We start from the raw sequence: 21,554 nt of genomic DNA on the forward strand, positions 1-21,554 counted from the left end.
CAAAAAGCAATCAGTAGAGAAAGGATGGGAAAAATTAAGGTGGTAGAACAATGGGAAATTCATATGCAAAAAACCTATTTGTAGCTCCCATCATGCACAAAATAATTTAAGACCTAAACAAAAAACCTGAAGCTATTAAACCTTTAAAAAAAAAAAAAAAAACTTGGGAAAAAATATTTCTCAGGTGTAACAGTACAGTTCATAAAAGAGAAAACTGATAAACTAGATTTCATCAATATATTTACTCTGAAAGATACCTTTAAGAAAATGCCAAGGCAAGTCACAGATCGAGAGAGAACATTTGCAAATCATTGTCCACTTTTTTCATTACGTAAACAGCATCCTATCATTGTGCCCAAGTCCTTTATTTTATTTTATTTTGTGATTCCCCTGCTTTGGCCTCCCACATGGTTAGAATTACAGGCATATGCTACTATGCCCAAGGGGTACCACCAAGCTCTTCAGCAATTACTCCTTTAGAATAGATTCCCAGGATTAAAAAAAGAAGACTATGTGAGTATTTTAGAGTTAAGCAGAGAGATTTTTATTTTTAAAGAAAAACTTGGGCCAGGGATTTAGCTCAGCAGCATAAGCACCTGCCTTACAAGCACGTGGTCATGAGTTTGATCCCTGGTACCAAAAAAGAAAAAAGAAAAGAAAAACGTGTTTACCATTTATGTATAGATATTCATTTGCTTGTTTGTTTGCAGTGGTGAAGGGCCTCTTGCATACTAGGCAAGTGCTCTGCCTCTGAATTACAGCCCCAGCTCTAAATTTATGTTTAAGGAAACAGGAAAAAATCATATGTATTTTACTTCAAAAACTATGGAGTAATACTAAAATTTATGGTCGATAATGTACAGCTGGGTAGAATTTCCATAGGCAGTTCTTTCTGACACTTAATAGGCAGATCTTTCTGACACATAACAAACCATATATCTAACAATTGTACCCCTGTTACTGCACCTATTGCTCTTCAAATAAAGCCTTATTTAGAAAGATGACAAATTTCAATCTTTATTTTATTCTTCCAACTCCCTTCTCCTCTTCCTTCTCCCTTCTTTCCTGTTCCCTATTCCCTGTTTTGGGTACTCTGGGGATACCTAAAACAATCAAACCAACCCCTGAGATTAACACCATAATTCAAAATGACAAAACAAAACTCTCTGGGGATGTACTAGCCCAGTGTGAAGGTCCTAGGATCGATCCCTAGTACTAAAGAAAGAAAAGAAAAAAAGAGAGAGACAGAGACAGAGACAGTGACACAACCCAACTGTCAGCCACAAAGTTAGGGCTGAAGAATATGGCAGGATTTCCATTAGTAGTTAGTGACAAACTTATGTCTTCTGAGAGACTCTAAGAGAGTAAGACAATCCATAAAAGGGGATGAAAAGGGAAAGGATGGCAGCCTGTAGTGTTAAATAAGAATGGCTAGTTTTGAGATTGTCTTCCCATGGCTCAAGTTCTGCCAGGTTGCAAGGATATATTAATGTTTCACACTGAAGTGCTCATTACCTCTTTCCTCCCAAGTCTTGCTTCCCCAAATTCTTATGCTGAAATCCTAACCCCCAAGGCAATGGTATTAGGAGATAGGAGCTTTGAAAGGTAAGTGGTTCCCTTTTAAACAGGCTTAAAGGAGTCTGACTGTGCCACCATGTACAGACCCTGCTGTAAGGCACTGTCTATAAGTTTCCTTCACCAGATACCCAATATGCCAAGGCCTACCCCTTTGGCTTCCCTGCCTCCATAAGTATGAAAAATAATTGTCTTGGTATAAACTACCAAGTTTGTGGTGTTTTGTTGTAACAGTCAAATGGACTAAGACAATAAGTTAGCTTATAAAGTAGCTGACCAACAATTTCAAATTCATTACACATAGTAAAAAACAGGTAATCTCTGATCTGAAATTATACTACAAAGCTACTGTGATAAAATCAGCATGGTATTGGAGGGGGGGACCAGACCTGAGGTTCAGTGGAACAGAATAGATTACAGACTCAACTGCAAAACAGTCAGCTACCTTATCTTTGACAAAGGAGCCAAACAGGCTCACTGGAAGAAAGTCTCTTTAATAAATGATGCTGGAAAAACTGGCTCTGCACACACCGAAGACTGAAACTAGACTCATGTCTTTCACCATGCACAAACCAAAATCAAAATGGAACAAAGATCTAAATATTAAAACTGATATACTAAGTTTACTAGAAGCAAAAATAGGCAGAAATCTGGAAGGCAGATGTAGGCAAAGGTTTCATGAACAAAACCCAAACTACACAGGAAATACTACAAAGAATCAACAAATGGGATCTCATCTTAGTAAAAAGCTTTTATACAACAACAAAAAAAAATTACCAACAGAGTAAAAAGACAGAGTGGAAAAAAATTAGAACATATAAAGAACTAAAAAAAATCAGGCCCCTAAATTCCAAAGACCCAGTCCAAAAATGGGCATTTGAGATGATTACATACTTCTCAGATGAAGAAATACAAATGGCAAATAAATACATAAAAACATCTTCAACATCACTGGTCATTTGAGAAATGCAAATTAAAACAACACTAAGATTCTATCTCACTCCAGAAAGAATGGCTATTATCAAGAAATCAACCAATAACAAATGCTAGAGTTGCTGCGGTGGAAAAAAGGAACCCTTGTCCATTGTTGATGGGAGTACTGACTGGCACAACCACTGTGGAAATTAGTATGGAGATTCTTCAAAAAATTAGGAATGGAGTTCCCATTTGACCTAGCTATTCCCCTTCTGGATATCTTTCTAGAAGAATTAAAAACATCATACCACAGCAATATACATGCACCAATGTTTACAGCAGCACAATTTGTGATAGCTAAATCTTGGAAACAACCCAAATGCCAATCAACTTAGGAATGAATAAAAAAGATTTGGTGTTTTTATATAATGTAGTACTACTCATCCATAAAGAAAAATAAACTTAAGACTTTTACAGGTAAATGAATGCAACTCAAGAGTATACATATAAGTGAAATAAAACAAGCCCACATGTGTAAACACCACATTACCTCACCACTGTGAGAAGGTGAACGAGTAAATAAGATCCAAAATGTACAATATGTTATGAATTCAGAAGAAACTGTTCAGAAAAAAAGAGACACATGGATGGGGAAAAGGAAAGGGAAAGAAAAAGATATAGATACACACAATATAGTTAAGATAGTTATGCAGCTAGTTTCTCTAGCTGTGTAATTCGTTGAAAAGAAAGGTTTTGACTAATATTGTTTGGACGATATTTCTTTCCTATATCTTGTACTCTAAATACTGCAAAGATAACAATATGCAATGTATTAACTATTGTTCCTGTCCTACCAGCCTTTTTTGAAATTGTTCTATCTTTTTTCTTTCTCTCTTTAAAATAAAAAAAAAGCATAAGTAGATTAAACAACCAGAATTCTTAGGAGGTGAGAGAATAAAGTACACAGTTATGAGAAAAATAATAAACAAAAGTTCAGAAACTAATACTTCTGAAAAAGGAAGACAAGTGTAGGAATTTCTGTCATGCCCTCACGACAAGGGAGCAAGCTTTCCATTACCCTCTGACTGTACTAAGTCACTTGTGCGGGATTAGAATCGGCTGGGGGGAGATGCCGGATGTGCTTGGTGAACACACACACACAGAAAGCACTGGATGAGTCTAAGTCACTGAAGGGTGACACAGCCACACAAATTATTGGAAGGGGGCCCAAAGCTAAAAAAAAATTGGTGAAGGCTTTTAGTTTGTCTGTCAGATAACTGAGAATGGGAATCTGGGAAAAACTAGGCCCTGAGGGATTCCAAATTTGTCAAGAAGTAATAACCAGAAGAATAAATGAGTTCTTGGCAACAGTTTCACCAACTTAAAGGATTTAGAGGAAGTTTCAAAACAAAAAACAAAATCAAGCAAGCAAAAAAACCCTTGATGAACAAAACAAAAAGATGAAAGGGAACAGAACTGGTTGGGACGCTGCCTTTGGTTATGTAAGTTCCTCTCTGCTGCTGCCCACACTGTACTCCTCAGTCTTCTAATAAGAGGAAGCTCAGGCCTTACGTAGAGTCAGCACAGGAGTGTTGGTGACAAACAGCAGCAGGGGTATGTCCAGGGGCTTGGCTCATTTATCCTCCAGTCACAGGTGCCACAGAAAACTCCTGGCTCACACCTGACACTGTGATGAATGACGAAATAGAAAGTGCGGATGACAGAACAGCTCTGCCAAAAGTTTTCCTAACAACAACCTTACATGCAGGCTGCCTACATGGACCTTCATTGCTGGGCTCAAAGAAAGCACTCCTACCTCTTTCACAGACTAGGACTGGCAGCAATTAATTGGTAGAGGTTAAACTGATTGCTGTACACATTCCAGGACTCAATTAACAAGCATCCACGTCCCTTCTTCCAACAATTCAAAGGTCTGCGGCACAGACAGGGTACAGTACTTACCCAGCAGGATAAGCTTCTCCTTTTTTAAATGGAAAAAAAAGGGAATAAATGGCAATCCTTTCCACTTTTGGAAACGCAAAAGGTCCATAATACCTGTTCTTGGATATGATATATGTATTTATTCACAAAAATGAAAAATGTATCCTGACAACCCGATGCCTTTGCAGCTCTGCAGGTATTTCAGGCAAAGCAAGAGCAATTTGTGATACGAGTTTTTCCTTACTTTGGATGCAGAGTTGCTTGACCTAACTCAGAAAAAACAGTATAAACCAGCAACTAGTGCTGCTGGCCAGTCATACCTAATTAGAAGGAGAAGCTCTGCAGTGCACACATTTCTCTCCCTCTCCCTACAGCAGTAAGCACACCAATTCTCTCCTGAAAGAAATGCCTACTAATCAACTATTCTGGGTGCACAAGGTAATCTTACCACCTTCCAGAGCTATCCATGGCCTTCAGAGTAAGAGTCAAGCTCTTAGGCATGGCATACAGGGTTAATATAATCTCTATGGATCTGAAGACTTTGCTTGGGTCCAATTTTTAGCAGTTCTGCAGTTCTTACTATGTCATGGTGAGAAACTATGTAATGCCTACAGCAGGCCCACTCTAACTCCTCAAATCCATAGCTCAGATCCAATATTTCTCCTGCTCTGTCCCACCACTGTCCACATCAGACCACAAAGCTCTTGAAAGCCTCTTCACTGACAGCAAAAATTTTTGGCCTCTGCCTACCACAGGTAAATAAAAGGAAAAAGAAAAAGCAATACAACCTTAGGTTTTTCCTTCTAGAAGCATACAACTGAATTCTATAAGGCTCAAGTTTGAGTTTTTACCACCTTCCAAGAGACTATCAGAGCTAAGTATTCTGTATTTCCAACTTTACTTATCCATTTCTAATTTCATTGGTCATAATTATCCTATAATATGCTAAAACTACATTTCTTCTCTTCTTTCTCAACAACTTCTGCAAACCATTACTCTTCCACGTTCCTGTGACACTCTTCCCCCTTTGCCATCCTGCAGTACTGTACTTCAACTGGCATCATAGCTGTCATCTCTCAACTTACTCATCACTTTTCTTACTTTATAGATGGCTTTGCCATCTGGTTTTCAAAATTCCTTTTCATCCTGCCTAAAAAGAAAAAGGGTTAAGAAAACAACTATGGATAGAATCAGACTGCCCAAGTTTAAGTCTTGATTCTGTAATATACTAGCTCGGTTGCCTTAGCTGTAATCCTTAACTATTCTTTTCTTGAGTTTCCTCATTTATAAAATACAGATAGTAATAGCACCTCATAGGATTTGTTGTTTGGATCAACAATTATATGTAGGGGCTGGGGATTTAGCTCAGCAGCATAAGCGCCTGCCTTGCAAGCAGGCAGTCATGAGTTCAATCCCCGGTACCGATAAAAAGGAAAAAGACAGAAAAAAAAAAAAAAGAATGACACCAGGCACACATTACACATAAACACTCAATAAACGTTACCTATCACCATCATCATCATTAAAGACGGCCTCAGTGTCCACATGGACAACTCATTTAACGTTGTTTTTTGAGCTGACTGAGCTCCTGCAGTTCTTTGTCTCAAATAAACTTCTTCACTCTAACCAGCAACCTTCTCCCACAGCCACACCTTGGCTACTGTCATCACCAGAACCTCTCCTCCTCCAACATCTCAGATTCTGATGGGCATGCCCATCACTTGCTGCCCTGCCAGGATGCACATGGAGCCATGTCTCTGTCTCCTTGTCCTCATAGAGATCTCGAAAGGCCAAGTTTCTCTGGCAGTTACCTCCTATCTTTGTCTCTGTTCATATCTTTAATTCTCTGTCATCCATTCTCTTGACACCAACCTCGATTTCCATGCCCCAGTTTCTTTTTGCACAAACCATCTAGCACATTTCTTATCTCAGATGACTCAAACTATCAGCCTTTCTTGACAGGGCTGCTTAGTGCCACTGAGGAAACTCAAAAGATCAGTGCTACTGTTATGAGGGCAAGATCTCCATCTTCAGGACTCAGCAATCTTCCTATTTCCTTACTTTGCCATTTTCTTCCCTTCACACTGCTGTCTCCCTAGACCTCTGATTTTCCTTCCTGTTGTCCACCTATGCTCACCCCCCCCCCCACTTCTGGTTCCATAGTATCTACCATGCTTCAGAGGAAAAAAGGCACGAGATTAGAATTACTGCAATTTCCTTCCACTAAGCCTATAACCTTTATTTTACATAATAATGGCCCCAAAACTAAACCCACCATAGCCTTGCCTCACCCCACCCAACCATTTCACCACAGCACAATGAAGGAAGCACCTTGCTTAAGCTAATTTGTGTTCTATGCTCTGCATTCCAAAACCCCTGCCCTAAGACAGTGGTTCTCAAAGTGTGGTCTCTGGATCAGTAGCATCAGTACTCTCCAGGAACTTGCTAGAAATGCAAATTCTCAGGCCTCATTCCAGACCTACTGAGTCAGAAGCACTGGACTTGGGGCCCAGTAGTTTGTTTTTATTGAGGCCTCTGAGTGTGATGCTCCATAGCTCTAAGGGATTTCTTGCTTATCTTTAACCTCCTTCAATAGAGTGGTTCTTCAGGTTTTCTAGTCTAAAGAACCTCCTTCTGCGTTGGACCCTGTATTGTTTTGCCCCTTCACTCTGTTCACCACACAGCAACGTAACTGACTATACCTCACCTGTGGATTTATCTTCGGTGATTTTGGTAACTAGCAGCAAAATTCCAGAAATAAACAATGCATACGTTTTAAATTGCATGCACCACAGTAAGTAGCATCATAAAATCTCATGCCTCCCTGCATCATCTTGTCCAGGGTATGAGCCATCCTTTTGTCTAGCATTATCCATGCTGTAAACGCTACCTGCCCTTCAGTCACTGGACGGCCATTTCAGTTATCAGATCAACTATCTTGGTATTTCTGGGCTTGTGTTCAAGTAACCTTTATTTTACATAATAATGGCCCCAAAGCATGAGAATAATGATGCTGGCAATGTGGGTATGCCAGAGAAAAATCCTAAAGTGCTTCCTTTTAAGTGAAAAGGTAAAGGTTCTCAATTTAATAAAGGAAAATTAAATCATATCCTGAGGTTTCTAAGATCTACATTAAGAATGAAACATAGAGAGGCCTATATAGCATATAGGGAATTATCCCTAGTTTTAGGCTGGGGATCTTGGAATATACCTCCTGTGGCTAAGAGGAGAGTCCCACATGTTGTTCCCTACCACTGATCTTAAAACAAAGACCATCTACTGAGAAGTCCTCAGGCTCTGCACACAGTCTCCTCTTTCACTACAGCTCTTTTCCCTGTCCTGCAAGACCAGTCTCTCGCAATTTCCTGCAGGCACCTAACAAACTTGATAGCTATTCCCTTTGCCTGAAATGCTCTTTCCCTATTTCTTGTCCTCACTTCAAATCTCACTTTAAGCTTTCTTTCCTTAGGATGGCCTAACCTTACATCTCAGTCTCTATTAGGTTCCTATCTGATGGACTCACAGTGCGCTGTACTTCTTCTCTCATAACCTGTATCAAGCATATGATTATTAAATTATTAGAAATGTAATACTGGATTTCCTTGTCAGAGGACAAGCTCTATTGGGGCAGGAGTCATGTACAGCTTATTTATTATAATAGTCCTTCTATCTAGCTCAGTATATACCTGGCATGTAGTAATTTCACAGTACATTCTTGTTGATCAGCTGAGATTATACTAAGACAGAATACTTTTTTCTAACTTTAACTCCTAGTCAAATTTTATACATCCTTCAAGAAACATTGACCATCTCGGTCAAGCCTTATCTGAATATACTCAGCACCTGCCTGTTCAAGTGACTCACTTCTTCTTTGTGTTACTATACTACATAAATGAAAATAATTACTGTTAATACAATAGTCATACACTATTGTAAATACCTAGCTTCAGTCCCCAATAGACTGTAAACCCTGAAGGCATGGACCAGATCTTCTTTATCTTTGTACATCTAGTGCTTAGAAAAGCACCTGACATTGGTAGTAGGTTTCCATAAATGTTTGTGGCACATTAAATTTAAAACTAACAATCTCTAATACGGCACTGAAATATTTTTTTTCTTAGTATTAGAACTAGATTCCAATTCTAGCTGTATTATTCATCAGCTGCATGATTATAGGCGAGTTGTTTAACCTTTTTGGGCCTCAGTTTCCTCATTAGTAAAACAGAGCTAATAATATCTACTTGGAAATATTGCTATGAAAATTAAACAAAATAACATAGTACAGCAATTAGCACACACAGTGCCTGGCATGTAGTAGCCTTCCCACTTTGCCTTTAAGTTGACAGAGACAACTAGGAAAAAGCAAATACAAAAATAAAATCACAGTAATCAAGGGAGACTGAACATAGTGTGAGTCATTTCTTTTAATCATTTTGCCAGGAAGATCAACAATGAAGAATCATGAAGAGAATAAACTCTACTGGTGGTACACCCTCTAGCACATGCAGCTTGGTGGGAATTCACACCCTTGGCCAGCACCCACATGCAGCTTCCCATCCCGGGTAAGATCTTAGTCTGCAGTACCAGGCATAGTTAATTCCAACTGGAACAGAAACTACATGATAAGGAATGTGTTTACAGGTGAGAGATGGAGGAGGAGAACCTGACTGCAACCACATCAATCGACTGTTTTTGCAATCTGGCAGAAACACTGCAGAACCGTTGGTGGAGACTAACACCCACATAACTGCACTTACCTGTAGCCAAGAACCAGCTTAGACAAGATAATGAGCAGCTCCTGCTTCCACCAAAACAATGGTCAGGCTGCATGAAGTTAACATTTCTAAGGTCAAATCACCCTTGTACATCTAGGCAACCCACCAACGATGACACCAGGCAACTTTATGCCTACACTCAACCAGTGAGCACTACTCACAGCATCAAGCTCAATCCTCGATGTCGAGACAAAAGAACAGATTTAAATTTCTCTGTTCCTTATTCATAACATGCTTACCTCTGCAGAGCCACTGGTATTCAGGCCACCTAGTTCCTTGGATTCATTAACTTTAGACTGTTGTGCCACTACAGATGGAACAATTTCACTGGAACTCTCTCTCTTCTCAAGCTTCCTGATTAAGAGCTGCTGGTCATTGGAAGACACAGTTCTCAATGGAGCTCTGGGTGGGCTCTGCCTCCTCCAAGATGCCCTGCTCCAACCTAGTCCCAGAAAATGTGGTACATCATCTTCGGGCAGAAAGCCCAAATCATCTGCCATTTGGAATTTTTTTAAAAATGCCAGCATGGAATTGGAAGAGTCTGTCCTAAAAGTCTGGCAGCTCTGGGGTTTGCTGCAGTTGGCCTGAATACACATCCCTTCTAGCCACCAAAGGGCATGGCAGGCAGAGTCCAGGCAGCAGGCAGCCCAACATGACTGGAGAGAGGGGGTTCCTTTAAGAAGCCAGAGGTGATTTTCTCCCCCAGATCTCAGGCCAACTCCAAATTGCGTCTTTCCCTGCTGGCACCTACTCTCGTTGGCATCTAAAAACAAAGAATGAAAACATTTTAAGACGAAAGACAAACAAGAGACTCCTGCTCCATAAAGAATCCTAAACACCAACTTTTAAGCTATTTTGAAGACAGATTTCTAAGAGGATGAGAAAATTGTCTAGTGAGTGGAACAGAGGAAATTAAAGGCAGTATTTTTTGGTTCAGGATTATTTTAGCTTGGAGGAAAACTGCTCCATGTTTACTGATGGTTGCCCTTCTCAATGAGTCCCTGACACATAGCTCCTTTCATAGTTTATGAACAAATAAACAAAATGACAATTAAAAAGAGCTACTTGGTGGATGCACACAAGACTTGGAGGAACAGCATTCCAATCTCTCACTTCCGATGTGAAGAAGACTATGGGACCACAAGGATAGGAAGAACAAGCTGACATATTTCCCCCACCAAACTGCCAGAACACAAACTGAGTACTCTTGACCTCATGTAGGCCACATCCATTTTCTAACCAAATGTTTGCCAAAGTCAGGTGGTTTTGCATATCACAGTATCAGCCAAGTAGTGTGAAGATTACTGAAAGTTTTACTTGTAAGAGGGATTCTATTAGAGGCAACTTCTGAATGACGTGCCATTAGAAGACACAGGCAGAGAATAGCATGATGCAACTGCAAGCTGAGGAGTGCCAAAAATTAACAGTGACCACCAAAAGCTAGAGGAACAGCAAAGATTCTAACTAGAATCTCAAAAGAAATTAATCATAAGTATACCTTAAATTTGCATTTCTAGTCTCCAGAACTATTGGCTAACACAAGATGGTCTGCTCTGACCTGGAGGGAACAGTTCAGGAAACAGACAGTCTCATAACTACTAAGTGCCAGACAAGGAACCACTGACACTTGAGCATATGGCTGTAGCCTCCACCCAGATTGATGGGAGACACCTGATTCCTTTCAGTGGGCCCTGTGCAGGGATACAATGCTAGAAAAACTACTGAAATCTGGTGCCCAATGCTTCTCTCTTTCAAACCAAAACTATTCATCCAACTGGAACTATTCACCACAGCCCTGAGTAGAGTTATGAGACTTGTCAGGCACTTGTACAGTCCAGAAGTACTGGTTTGAAACAGACAGTCATAAAGCAAAGTAGTTCTGAAAGACATGTTCTGGGATAGCAAAGAAGTGTCTTGATGGAAACAAGCATAGATTGGAAGAGCAGAAGCTCCACAGAGAAGCATAATAAATGCAAGAAACCTAGGAAAGTCTTCAAATACAACTCCTTCATTAGCCATCAGAGAAATCACATTGGTGAGCAACCCATAGGTATAAAAAATATGGAATAATCTTTATGAAAAACAATGCCATTGTCATCTCTTTTAAATTGTCATGAAATTCACACAGGTTGGCAACTCCATGTGGATGTACTGAATGTGGAGAATTCCCCAAGAGGCACTCAGTGCTTATCTATTAATGATCAGAAAATTCCTTCTAGAGAAAAACCCAGAAATGCAAAAATGTGAAAAGGCTCCAAGAATTCTGTCCTTTCAAAGTCATCAGAGAACTCATAACAGTCAAACCCTACAATGACATGAGGGAAAGTCTTTGTTCAGAGGCAGTCTTTATTATCATTAGGGAATACATGGACAGAAGACTTTTGAATATATGAAATGTGTGAAAGCTTTCAGAGGTAACTCCCCTGAACTGGATCATTAGAAAGGTCATCCTGGTGAGAAACCAGTATAATTAACACAGAAAGGCCTTGGGGAAGAGCTCCAGAGTTACTAGTCATGAAAGAATGCATACAGGAAAGAAATCCTCTCATTACTATAAATGTGACTACTCCTTCAGGGACAGCACATCCTTTGCTGGACATTAGAAAACTCAGAGTGGAAATAACCAGGTCAGTGTGATAGCTATGGAAAAGCCATTAGGAAGAGTTCTAGGCTTACTGAACAGCAGGGTTCAGCAGGGAATTCATCCAGAGAAAAAGCACCTGCATGAGGAGAATTGTAGGAAAACCTTCAGCACAACTCAGGCATTGGTGAGCACCAGAGAATCCATACCTTATAAAGGTAAGGGATACAGAAGGTTTTATCCTAAAATTCAGTCCTTAAGCAATGTAAGAAAATTCTAAAAAAGAGTCATCAGTTGTGGTCAGTATGATAAATCATGCAAAAGTAGTTTATTCCTTTTGATGATCAAAGAGGAGACATTCAATAAATTACACCATTAACAAAAATATTCCAAGCACCTCTCTCCTGGAAATCTTCTCATATGCGAGGATATTCACTGTTGAGTGGCGTCTATTAGTGAAATATCTGAAGAATCTAAATATCTACTAATATGGACAGTTACTATAATATACAATGCAGTAAGAATGATAGACTTCTACATATAGCAACAGAAATCTCCCCATAATACCTTAAACCAAAGAAGCAAGTTCAGAAAATCTACACATTATAGTCTTACTTATAGTTTTAAAATGAAGTTAATTCTATCTTGTATACATATATGCATTCAAAAAGAGCTAGAAAATTAAAAGCTAAATTTAATTGTAAAAAATTAATGATCTAGGCTTCCATCATAAAAGCAGGAAAAGTAAATTAAATCCCAAAATAATAATCAATGAAAGGGAAGCATAATCAATAATACAACAAAAAATACAAAAAATCAATAAAACCAAAATTTGGTTGTTTTAAAACCTCTAGTCAGACTCATCACAGAAATAAAAAAAGAGAAAGTGTGAAATAAAAAAGAGAAAGTGTCACAAGTTAACAATATCAAGAATAAAAAAAAGATTATCATCACAGATTCAATAAATCTGCAGTATTAAACTATGCCCAAAGGCCAACCTGAGATGTTACCCATCTTTGTATATACAGTTTTATCAAAACAAACTCACATTTATTTATGTACTCTCCATGGCTGCTTTGCTCTACAACAGCAGAGTTAGCTAGCACAATGGCAACCATGAGGCCCACAAAATCTAAAATACTTAACAGCTCACCTCTTAAGAAAAAGTCTGACTGATGATTTGTTCTGCTGTTTGACTTCTGATTTACTACTGAGTAAAGCCTAAATTTAGATGTCACTTTACAGAAGATTGGTAAGAAACAAATGAGTTTTTTAGAAATGAATTATTTCTGTCCAAAGTCAGACGCAGTGGTACATATGTGTAATTTCAGCACTTAGGAGGCTGAGGCAAGGGGACTGCTGGGTTACATAATGAGTTCAAGGTCAGCCTGAAGAATATAGTGAGGACTTGTCTTTAACAATATGTAATAATAATCATAAATTTCTGTCCAGTACCAAAAAAACCTCAAAAGTTTGGTTTAATTTTCCTATTAAAATATAAATGTCTCATATCTACCTTACAAACTTATTTCATCGTTCTTTTCCTGACCAATTGCATAAATCTGTGTTTCTCAAAAACAGATTTACCATCCAATGAACCCTTCAGTAATGAAGGAACATATATATATAGTATAACTTCTTTTTCCCCCCAGGACTGGGGATTGTCCTCTGAGGATGTTTGTTTTGGATTGGTTTTGATATCAAAGGTCTCTCTGTCTTCTTGGGTGTCTTTTTTTTTTTCAATATTGGAGATTGAACCCAGGGCCTTCTCACTGATTACACCTACACATCCCTGGCCTTTTTTTTTTTTTTTTTTTTTTTTTGAGACAAGACCTTGCTGAGCTACCCAGGCTGGGCTTGAACTTGTGGTCCTCCTGTTACAGCTTCTCAAATTGCTGCCATTATAGGCATGAGCCACCATACCCAGTTCTCCCTTTATTTTATGTATTTATTTAGGTGCCAGGGATCAAACTCGTGACCCCATGCTTGCCAGGCAAGCACTTATGCCGCTGAGCTAAATCCCCGGCCCTCCCTTTATATTTTTGAAAGGTTTTGAAAGGTATATACTCTGCAACATATAAGACACTCACGTTCATTTAGACAGAACACAAGACATAGAAGAATTACCAAATTCTAGGGAAAGAGGGGTTGTTTTAAAAAACAAATCTAGTTAAATTCCCATCTGTAGCTAAAATCCTCCCTAAAACAACTCCAAGTATTCTGAGCCTTTGTAATTGTATTCTACAGTTGAGAAGTCATGAACAGAGCAGGCCTTTCTACATCTCTATATTTCATCACTATTAGTTCTTTCCAGAAAAATGTAAGTTCTTTCCAGAAAAATGTAAGTATATTATGGACTTACAGACTTGAAGCCAACACACACGTTTAAACAGTCATCATAAAGACAATGCTACAAGACAGAAAACTGCTTACCATTAATGTTATGAAGAAAAAGCTAAATATAAAAGTGCACACATGGAGAAATCCCCTGAGGAAGGGGTAACTAACCTAGGACCCAAAGGATGAAAAGAAAAAGCAAAGGAGGGAGGTATATAGAAACTAGAAAGATCAAACAACAGCCACAAAACTTGAAAGAACACGGGAGGCATTAAAGTGATTCAGTATAGCGAAATGCAGGTTTTTCCCTACATAATTGCATTCATCCGATGGCTTCAATGACTGCTTACACTCCCACCGCGCAAATGTTGATTTGCATTTCTGCTCTTTTTGGTAAAAATACCAAAAAATACTTTTTTTGTCTTCTTTTGTTTGTTGTGGTAGTGGGGACTGAACACAGGGCCTTTGCACCAAATTATAGCCCAGGAGTGGTTTTTTGCCTTTTCAGAGAGGGTCTCACTAAGTTGCTAAAATGCCCAGGGTGAGGTCAAACGTGCTATCCTCACATCTCAGCCTCCGAGAAGGCTATGGAGGAATACAGATGTGTATCAGCATACTCGGCTAAAAAATGATAGTTCTTTATTTAGATGCCAGCTACACAAAACTAAAAATAAAACCATCTGAACAGTGTGGACCTTGACTGTATGGTCTTCGGGTAACCTTCCTGGCTCTAAAATAGTGGCTTTAAAATTTCTGAGTGGCCTGAGTTTCCCTGGTCATTCCTCAGGCCTTGATTTTTGTGCTGGAGCTTTCAGTCCATTTCTGAAAATAATTTTGCTCTCTCCCCATAGGGTAACTGAATCTACCAGCATAGATGGGACTGTTCAGAAAGAAGAGAAGAGGAGGAGGAGAAATGTTTAGGATTCATCTTCTTTTCCCTTTTTATCCAATTAGGATTCAACACTCCATCACTGCAGTCAATCACTGTTAGGATTATCAGTCCAGCACAGATAATTTCAACTTTGCTACCTCGGCTGCCTGGGAAAATGGAAATCACAGAGACTCTGTCTTGAGAAAATTGAAGAGAAATATATTCCCCAACTTCAGATTAAGAAAATAATCTGCAGATTAAGAAAATAACTACTGCAAATAAATGGTCTCCACCTCATCAGCACTGGGCTTCCTGGCCATCCTGAACCTTCATTTATCTCACTTAGCATGGCAGCCACCTCAAATCTTCACTGTTCTTTTCAAAATTTGGGCACGACTATCCTTATCTCCTTGTTCATTCATTCATTCAACAAATATTATCAAATATTACTTTTTTCATGTCAGGCATTATTTTGATGAGCTTATAATTGAGACAAAGGAGTCAGAGATAAAACAGACATAATAATAAATGCAGGACTATAATATAAATGTTCTGAGGAAAAATTTAAGCTTTATAAAGTAAAGGTAGATAAAATTTATTGTACAGATATACTAGCATTATATGACGTTTGAAAAATACTATATATAGACTGAAACAGAAAAATATTAGAATCAATTTACATATTCATCAGTTGAGAACTAGGGAAATAAATCGTGGACATGCCACTGCAGGGGTGAATAAGATCTCAACATAGTCTTGATACAAAAAGACACTCAGGATACATTATGTAAAAAAGAAAGGTGTGGGGCAGTATAAGTAACATGCTACAATTTGTCGGGAAAGCAGAGGGAAAAAAAAATATATATATATATATTACACACATATGTCTAAACTTAGTGGAAGAATAATTAAGAACGTGGCATGGTTGCCTTTGGGGTGCAAAATTAGAAGGCTGAGAAACAGAAGTACACCTGTTCGTTCACTAAATATCTTCTTACACTTTTGTGTGTGTGAATTTATGTAAATTACATATGGTATCATTTGAAAATACATTTTAAAAAGTTAAACAATGTAATAGTATCTTAGTCACTTGCCTCTCACTGCGGGAACAAAATGCCTGACACTCAAAATTAAAAGGAAAAAGGTATATTTAGCTCACAATTTGTGGAGGTGTCAGTCCATAATCAGCTGACTCCAAGGCAAAGTGACCCATGGCAGAGGGGTAACAGTTCATGGAGGCAGATGACAGTAAAACCAATAAGCAAGAGAAACAAACCTCTTTCTGCCCCTTATATTGTATCTAGTCTACCAGGATTAGGGAGGTGCCAATCCACTCAGTGCACTGACCCAGCAATCACTCACTTTTAATCCCAGTACCCTCAATCCCAGCACTGTGCCGTCAGCCACACTCTCCAGATTCAGCCACCTCTGAAAACGCCCAATGACTGCATGAAGCTTTGGGGGGACATCTAGACACAACCATACAGCATCCTATGGCCTTAGAATGAAAATCCGTAAGGTAGGGGTAAGAGTGTAGCTCAGTGCAAGAGTGCTTGCCTAGCATGTGGAAGGCCATGGGTTCAATCACTAACACCACCCCCCAAAAAATGATCTGGACACTGTCTACCTTTCTAGTCTCACCTTGTATCACGCTCTCCCTTCTTTGCTACAACCTTCTTTTACCCCTTCAATGGGCCTTTGCACATGTAGCTCCTGACACCTGAAACTCTTTTTTTTTTTTTTTTGGTCTTTTTCCTGGTACCGGGGATCGAACTCACCACCGCCTGCTTGCAAGGCAGGTGCTTATGCCGCTGAGCTAAACCTCCAGCCCCGACACCTGAAACTCTTACTTCCTTTCTCCATCCAGTTCACTCCTAATATGAGGTCTCCTAATATGAAGCCTCCATTTGCTCAATATCTTTTCTTCTTACTACACTTTAAAATCTCCAGGACAGTGTTTATTTTACATGTGTTTTTCCTTTCATCACCATATCTCAAAATCTAGCATAGGATTTGGCATATTACATTGTAGGTGCTCAAAAATATTTTTAGAAATATTTTTTTAAACACATGCATAAGTAAATGCAAGTGTGCAAAAGCACAAATAAAACATTGAAAGCATTGATGAACAAATAAACCATTAGGAAATCAGGTGGTCAGGCATTGGATGGCTAAACTAAAAACATCTAGGTGTGTACTCCAATAAATTAGAGAATCCAGAAGAAATTGATAGATTTCTAGATAAATATGAATTAGCAAAACTGAACCAAGATATAAAAGTTCTAAGTAATCCAATAGCAGACAATGAAGTTGATGTAGAAATTTTTTTAAAAAACCCTACTAACTAAGAAAAACTCAAAACCTGATGAATTCATTATGAATTCTACAAGAATTTCAGAGAAGATTTAACAATGATAGTCTTTACTTTTTTTTTTCTTTTTTTTTTTTTGTCTTTTTGAAAAAGGGTCTCACTCTGCAGTTCAAACTGGCCTTGAACACCCAAGCTGGCCTTGAATTTGTAGCAATCCTCCTATATTAGGCTCCCAAGTGCTAGGATTACAGGCATGCACCAACATGCCCCTAACCCTAATCCTAACCCTAACCCTAAACCTAAACTGAAACCTAACCCTAACCGTAACCGTAACCCTAACACTAACATCTAACCCTAACCCTAACACTAACCCTAACACAAACCTAACTTCTAAACCTAACACTAACCCTAACTCTAAACCACAACCCAACCTTAGCTCTAACCCTAACCCTATCCCTCAACCTATCCCTAAACTTCAACCTAACCCTAACGTTAACGCAAAAACCTAATCCTAACCCTAACTCAAACCCTAACTTTAAGCCTAACCTAACACTAACCCTAACACTAACGCTCTCCCGACCACCTAACCACTAACCCTAACGCTAACCCTAAACCTAACCCTATCCCTAACCCTAACCCTAACCCTAACCCTAAACGTAATGCTAATCTTAATCCTAAAACTAACCCTAACCCTTACCCTACTCCCAACCTAATCATAACCGTAACCCTAACCGTAACCCAAAGTCTAACCCTAACCCTATCCATAACACCTAACCCCTAAACATAACCCTAAGCCTTACTCTAACCTAACCCTAACCGTAACTCTAACCCTAACCCTAAACCTAACCCTAACCCTAACACTAACCCTAGCACTAACCCTAAAAAAAAAAGAACCCTAATGCTAACACTAAATTCTAACCCAAACACTAACCCTAACAATAACCCTAACCCTAACACTAAACCTAATCCTAACCCTTACCATATCCCTAAGCATACGTCTAACCCTAAAAATAACCCTAAATCTAAACCTAAAACACTAACATTAACCATAACCATTAACCCTAAACCTAACCCTATCACTAACCCTAACCCTAAAAACCTAACCCTAATCCTAACCCTAACCCTAACCCTAATCCTAACCTTAACCCTAACTTAACCATAACCCTAAACCTAACCCTAATCCTAACACTAAAAAAAAAAAAAACATGCCTGGCATCCAGCCCCTTCATGAAATTGAAAGCCGGGCATGGTGGCTCACACCTGTAGTCCCAACACTTGGGAGGCTGAGGCAGGAGGATCATTTTGATTTCAAGACCAGCCTAGGCTACGAAGTGGGTTCAAAGCCAGCCTGAACTACATAGACAGACTCTGTCTCACAAAGACAAAAAAAAAAAAAAAAAAAGAAATCGAAAGAGAAGTATTCCCAAAGTCATTCCTGAAAGCTACGATTATCCTGATCCCAAAATCAGACAACGGTCCAATCAAAAAAGAGAACTACAAGTCAATCTCTTTAATGAACATAATGCAAAATTCTCAACAAGATACAAGCGAACAGGATATAACAAATTATCAAAAAGATCATAAATCATAATCAAGTAGCATTCATCCTGAGGATGCAAGGATAGTTCAACATATGCAAATCAATAAATGTAATACAAGAAGGACAAAAATCACATGATCATTTCAACAGCCCCAGAGAAGGCTTTGACAAAATCCACCAAAAATTCAGGACAAAAATCCTGAAGAAAAATAGATATAAAAAGACCTTATCTCAACTGGATAAAAGCCATACGTATGGACAGAGACAGAGAGAGAGAGGACAGAGATTGATTTTTTGTTTTTGTTTTTGTTTTTTGAGACATGGTCTCACTATATAGTTCAAACTGGCCTTAAACTCACTATGTAGCCCAGACTGCTCTCAACCTCACAGCAGCCTTCCTGCCTCAGCCTCCCGAGTGCTAGGATTACAAGTGTGCACCACCATATTCAGTTGATAAGTCATTCATGATAAACCTGCCACCAACATCACATTAAACAGACAAAAACAAAGTTTTCTTTCCCTCTAAAATTAGGAACAAGACAAGAAGTCTACTATATCACTATTGTCCTATAATCCTCAAAAAAATTAGCCAGAAAAATTATAATAGAAAAAGAAAGAAATGAAAGGGAATGTATAGAAAAGGAAGAAGTCAAATTATGACTTCAAATTATGACAGATGACAAGCTCCTTTAAATAAGACTCAAAAAATTTTCACCAAAAGACTCCTAGAATTAATAACCAAATTCAAGGTTGCAAAAATTAACACACAAAAATCACAGGTTGCAAAAATCAACACACAAAAATCAATAGCGTTTTTATACAATAAGAAACTCACCAACAAAGAAATTGGGAACATAACACCATTCACAATAGCATCAGAAAAATTGAATACTTAGGAATTAATCAAGGAAGAACTCTATAATAAAAACTGCAGTACTCTAAAAAAGGTGATCAAATGGGATATCAGAAAATTTTAAAATCCCCTTTTTCTAAATAGGCAAAACGAAGATTGTCAAAATACAAAATTGATACACAAATTAAATGCAATCCCAATCAAAATGCCAACAGCATTCCTCACAGAACTACAGAAAACAATACTCAAATTCATATGGAATCAGAAGAGATCCAGAAGAGCAAAAGCAACCCTGGGCAACAAGATCAAATCAAGAGGCATCACAATCTCAGACTTCAAGTTATATTATAAAGCTGTAGTGATAAAAGCTGGCACAGAAATGGACATAGGATCCATGGAACAGAACAAAAGATGCAGAAACAACCCAGGGTACATTCAGCTATCTAATCCTTAACAAAAAGGCCAAAAGCACACACCAAATGAAAGTAGCCTCTTTAACAAATGGATGCTGGGAAAACTGACTTATCCAAATGCAGAGGACTGAATCTGGGCTCATGTCTCTTACCATCTCCTAAAACAAACAGAAACACAATCTGCTGGAAGATAAAATAAGTGAAAGTCTTGAAGATACAGGTAGAGGCAAGGACTTTCTGAACAGAGGCCCAACTGCATAAAAGAATAACATCAAGAATTAACAAATGAGATCACATCATATTAAAGAGCTTTTGCACCACAAAGGAAATAACCAGTAGAGTGAAGGGATAACCCACAGGAAGGGAGAAAAGTTCTGCCAGCTATTCCTCAGACAGAGGACTAATATTTAGAATATATAAAGAATGAAAAAAATAGACACCCTCAAAAAATAAAAGACCCAATCAAAAATGGACAACTGAAATGAAAAGGCATTTCCCAGAAGAACAAGTACAAATGGTCAGTAAATACATGAAAAAATAGGTCAGGGATGTAACTCAGTGGCACAGCACAGCACTGTCTAGCAAGTGTGATGTCATAAGTTTGACTCCTGGCACCAAAAAAATACATACAAAAGAAGTTCAAGATCTCTGAGTATCAAAGAAATGCAAATTAAAACACTGAGATTCCATTTTACTCCCCAAAGAATGGCTATCATCAAGAAAGCAAGAGAAGGACATGGTGGTGCAGGTCTGTAATCCCAGCACTTGAGAGGCTGAGGCAGGAACACTGCTGCAAGTTCGAGGCCAACCTGAGTACACAGTTAAGACCTTGTGTCAAAAAATAAATAAAGTAACAAATACTAGTGAAGCTGTGGGGAAAAAGGAACCCTTCTACCTTGTTGATGGGAGTGTAAACTAGTACAGCTACAATGAAAATCAGTACAAAGATTCCAAAAAAAAAAAAGATGAAACTATAAATTCCATTTGGCTCAGCTAATAGATCCTAGTTACCTTCCTGAAAGAGTTAAAGACCTCGGGGCTGGGGATTTAGCTCAGCAGCATAAGCGCCTGCCTTGCAAGCAGGCAGTCGTGAGTTCAATCCCTGGTACCAATAAAAATGAAAAAGACAAAAAAAAATAATAAAAAAAAAGAGTTAAAGACCTCATATTACAGTGACACATGCATACCTATGTTTATTGCAGTACAACTTATTATAGCTAAATCTGGCAAGCAGCCTAAATGCCAATTAACAGATGAATAGATAAAGAAAATGTAGTATTCATACATGGTGGAGTACTACTCTGCCATACAGAAGGATAAGCCGAGTCATCTGTAGGAAATGGTGCACCTTGAAACCTAATATTAGGTGGAATAAATCAGACCACAATCTTAAATATCACTTGATTTCTGTTACATGAGAAACCCAAAACATAAATAAAATA

General features: G+C 38.5%; 1 protein-coding gene across 3 annotated transcripts in view; it reads right to left on the minus strand.

Annotated features, from left to right (window-relative positions):
* Kiaa0319l (KIAA0319 like) overlaps window positions 1-21,554 on the minus strand; it is a 103,862-nt gene that overhangs the window by 53,694 nt on the left and 28,614 nt on the right. For 2 of the 3 annotated variants that reach the window (XM_013153878.3, XM_003471422.5), the window contains exon 3: window positions 9,446-9,969. The exons of the other annotated variant lie outside the window; for it this stretch is intronic. In XM_013153878.3, coding sequence (XP_013009332.1) covers window positions 9,446-9,969 — 524 coding nt within the window. The remainder of the gene's footprint in view (window positions 1-9,445; window positions 9,970-21,554) is intronic. 3 annotated transcript variants of the gene reach the window in all.

This window comes from Cavia porcellus, unplaced genomic scaffold, assembly GCF_034190915.1.
Source record: "Cavia porcellus strain 051 isolate PalLab524CR breed Dunkin Hartley unplaced genomic scaffold, mCavPor4.1 scaffold_25, whole genome shotgun sequence".
Classification (NCBI taxonomy): domain Eukaryota; kingdom Metazoa; phylum Chordata; class Mammalia; order Rodentia; family Caviidae; genus Cavia; species Cavia porcellus.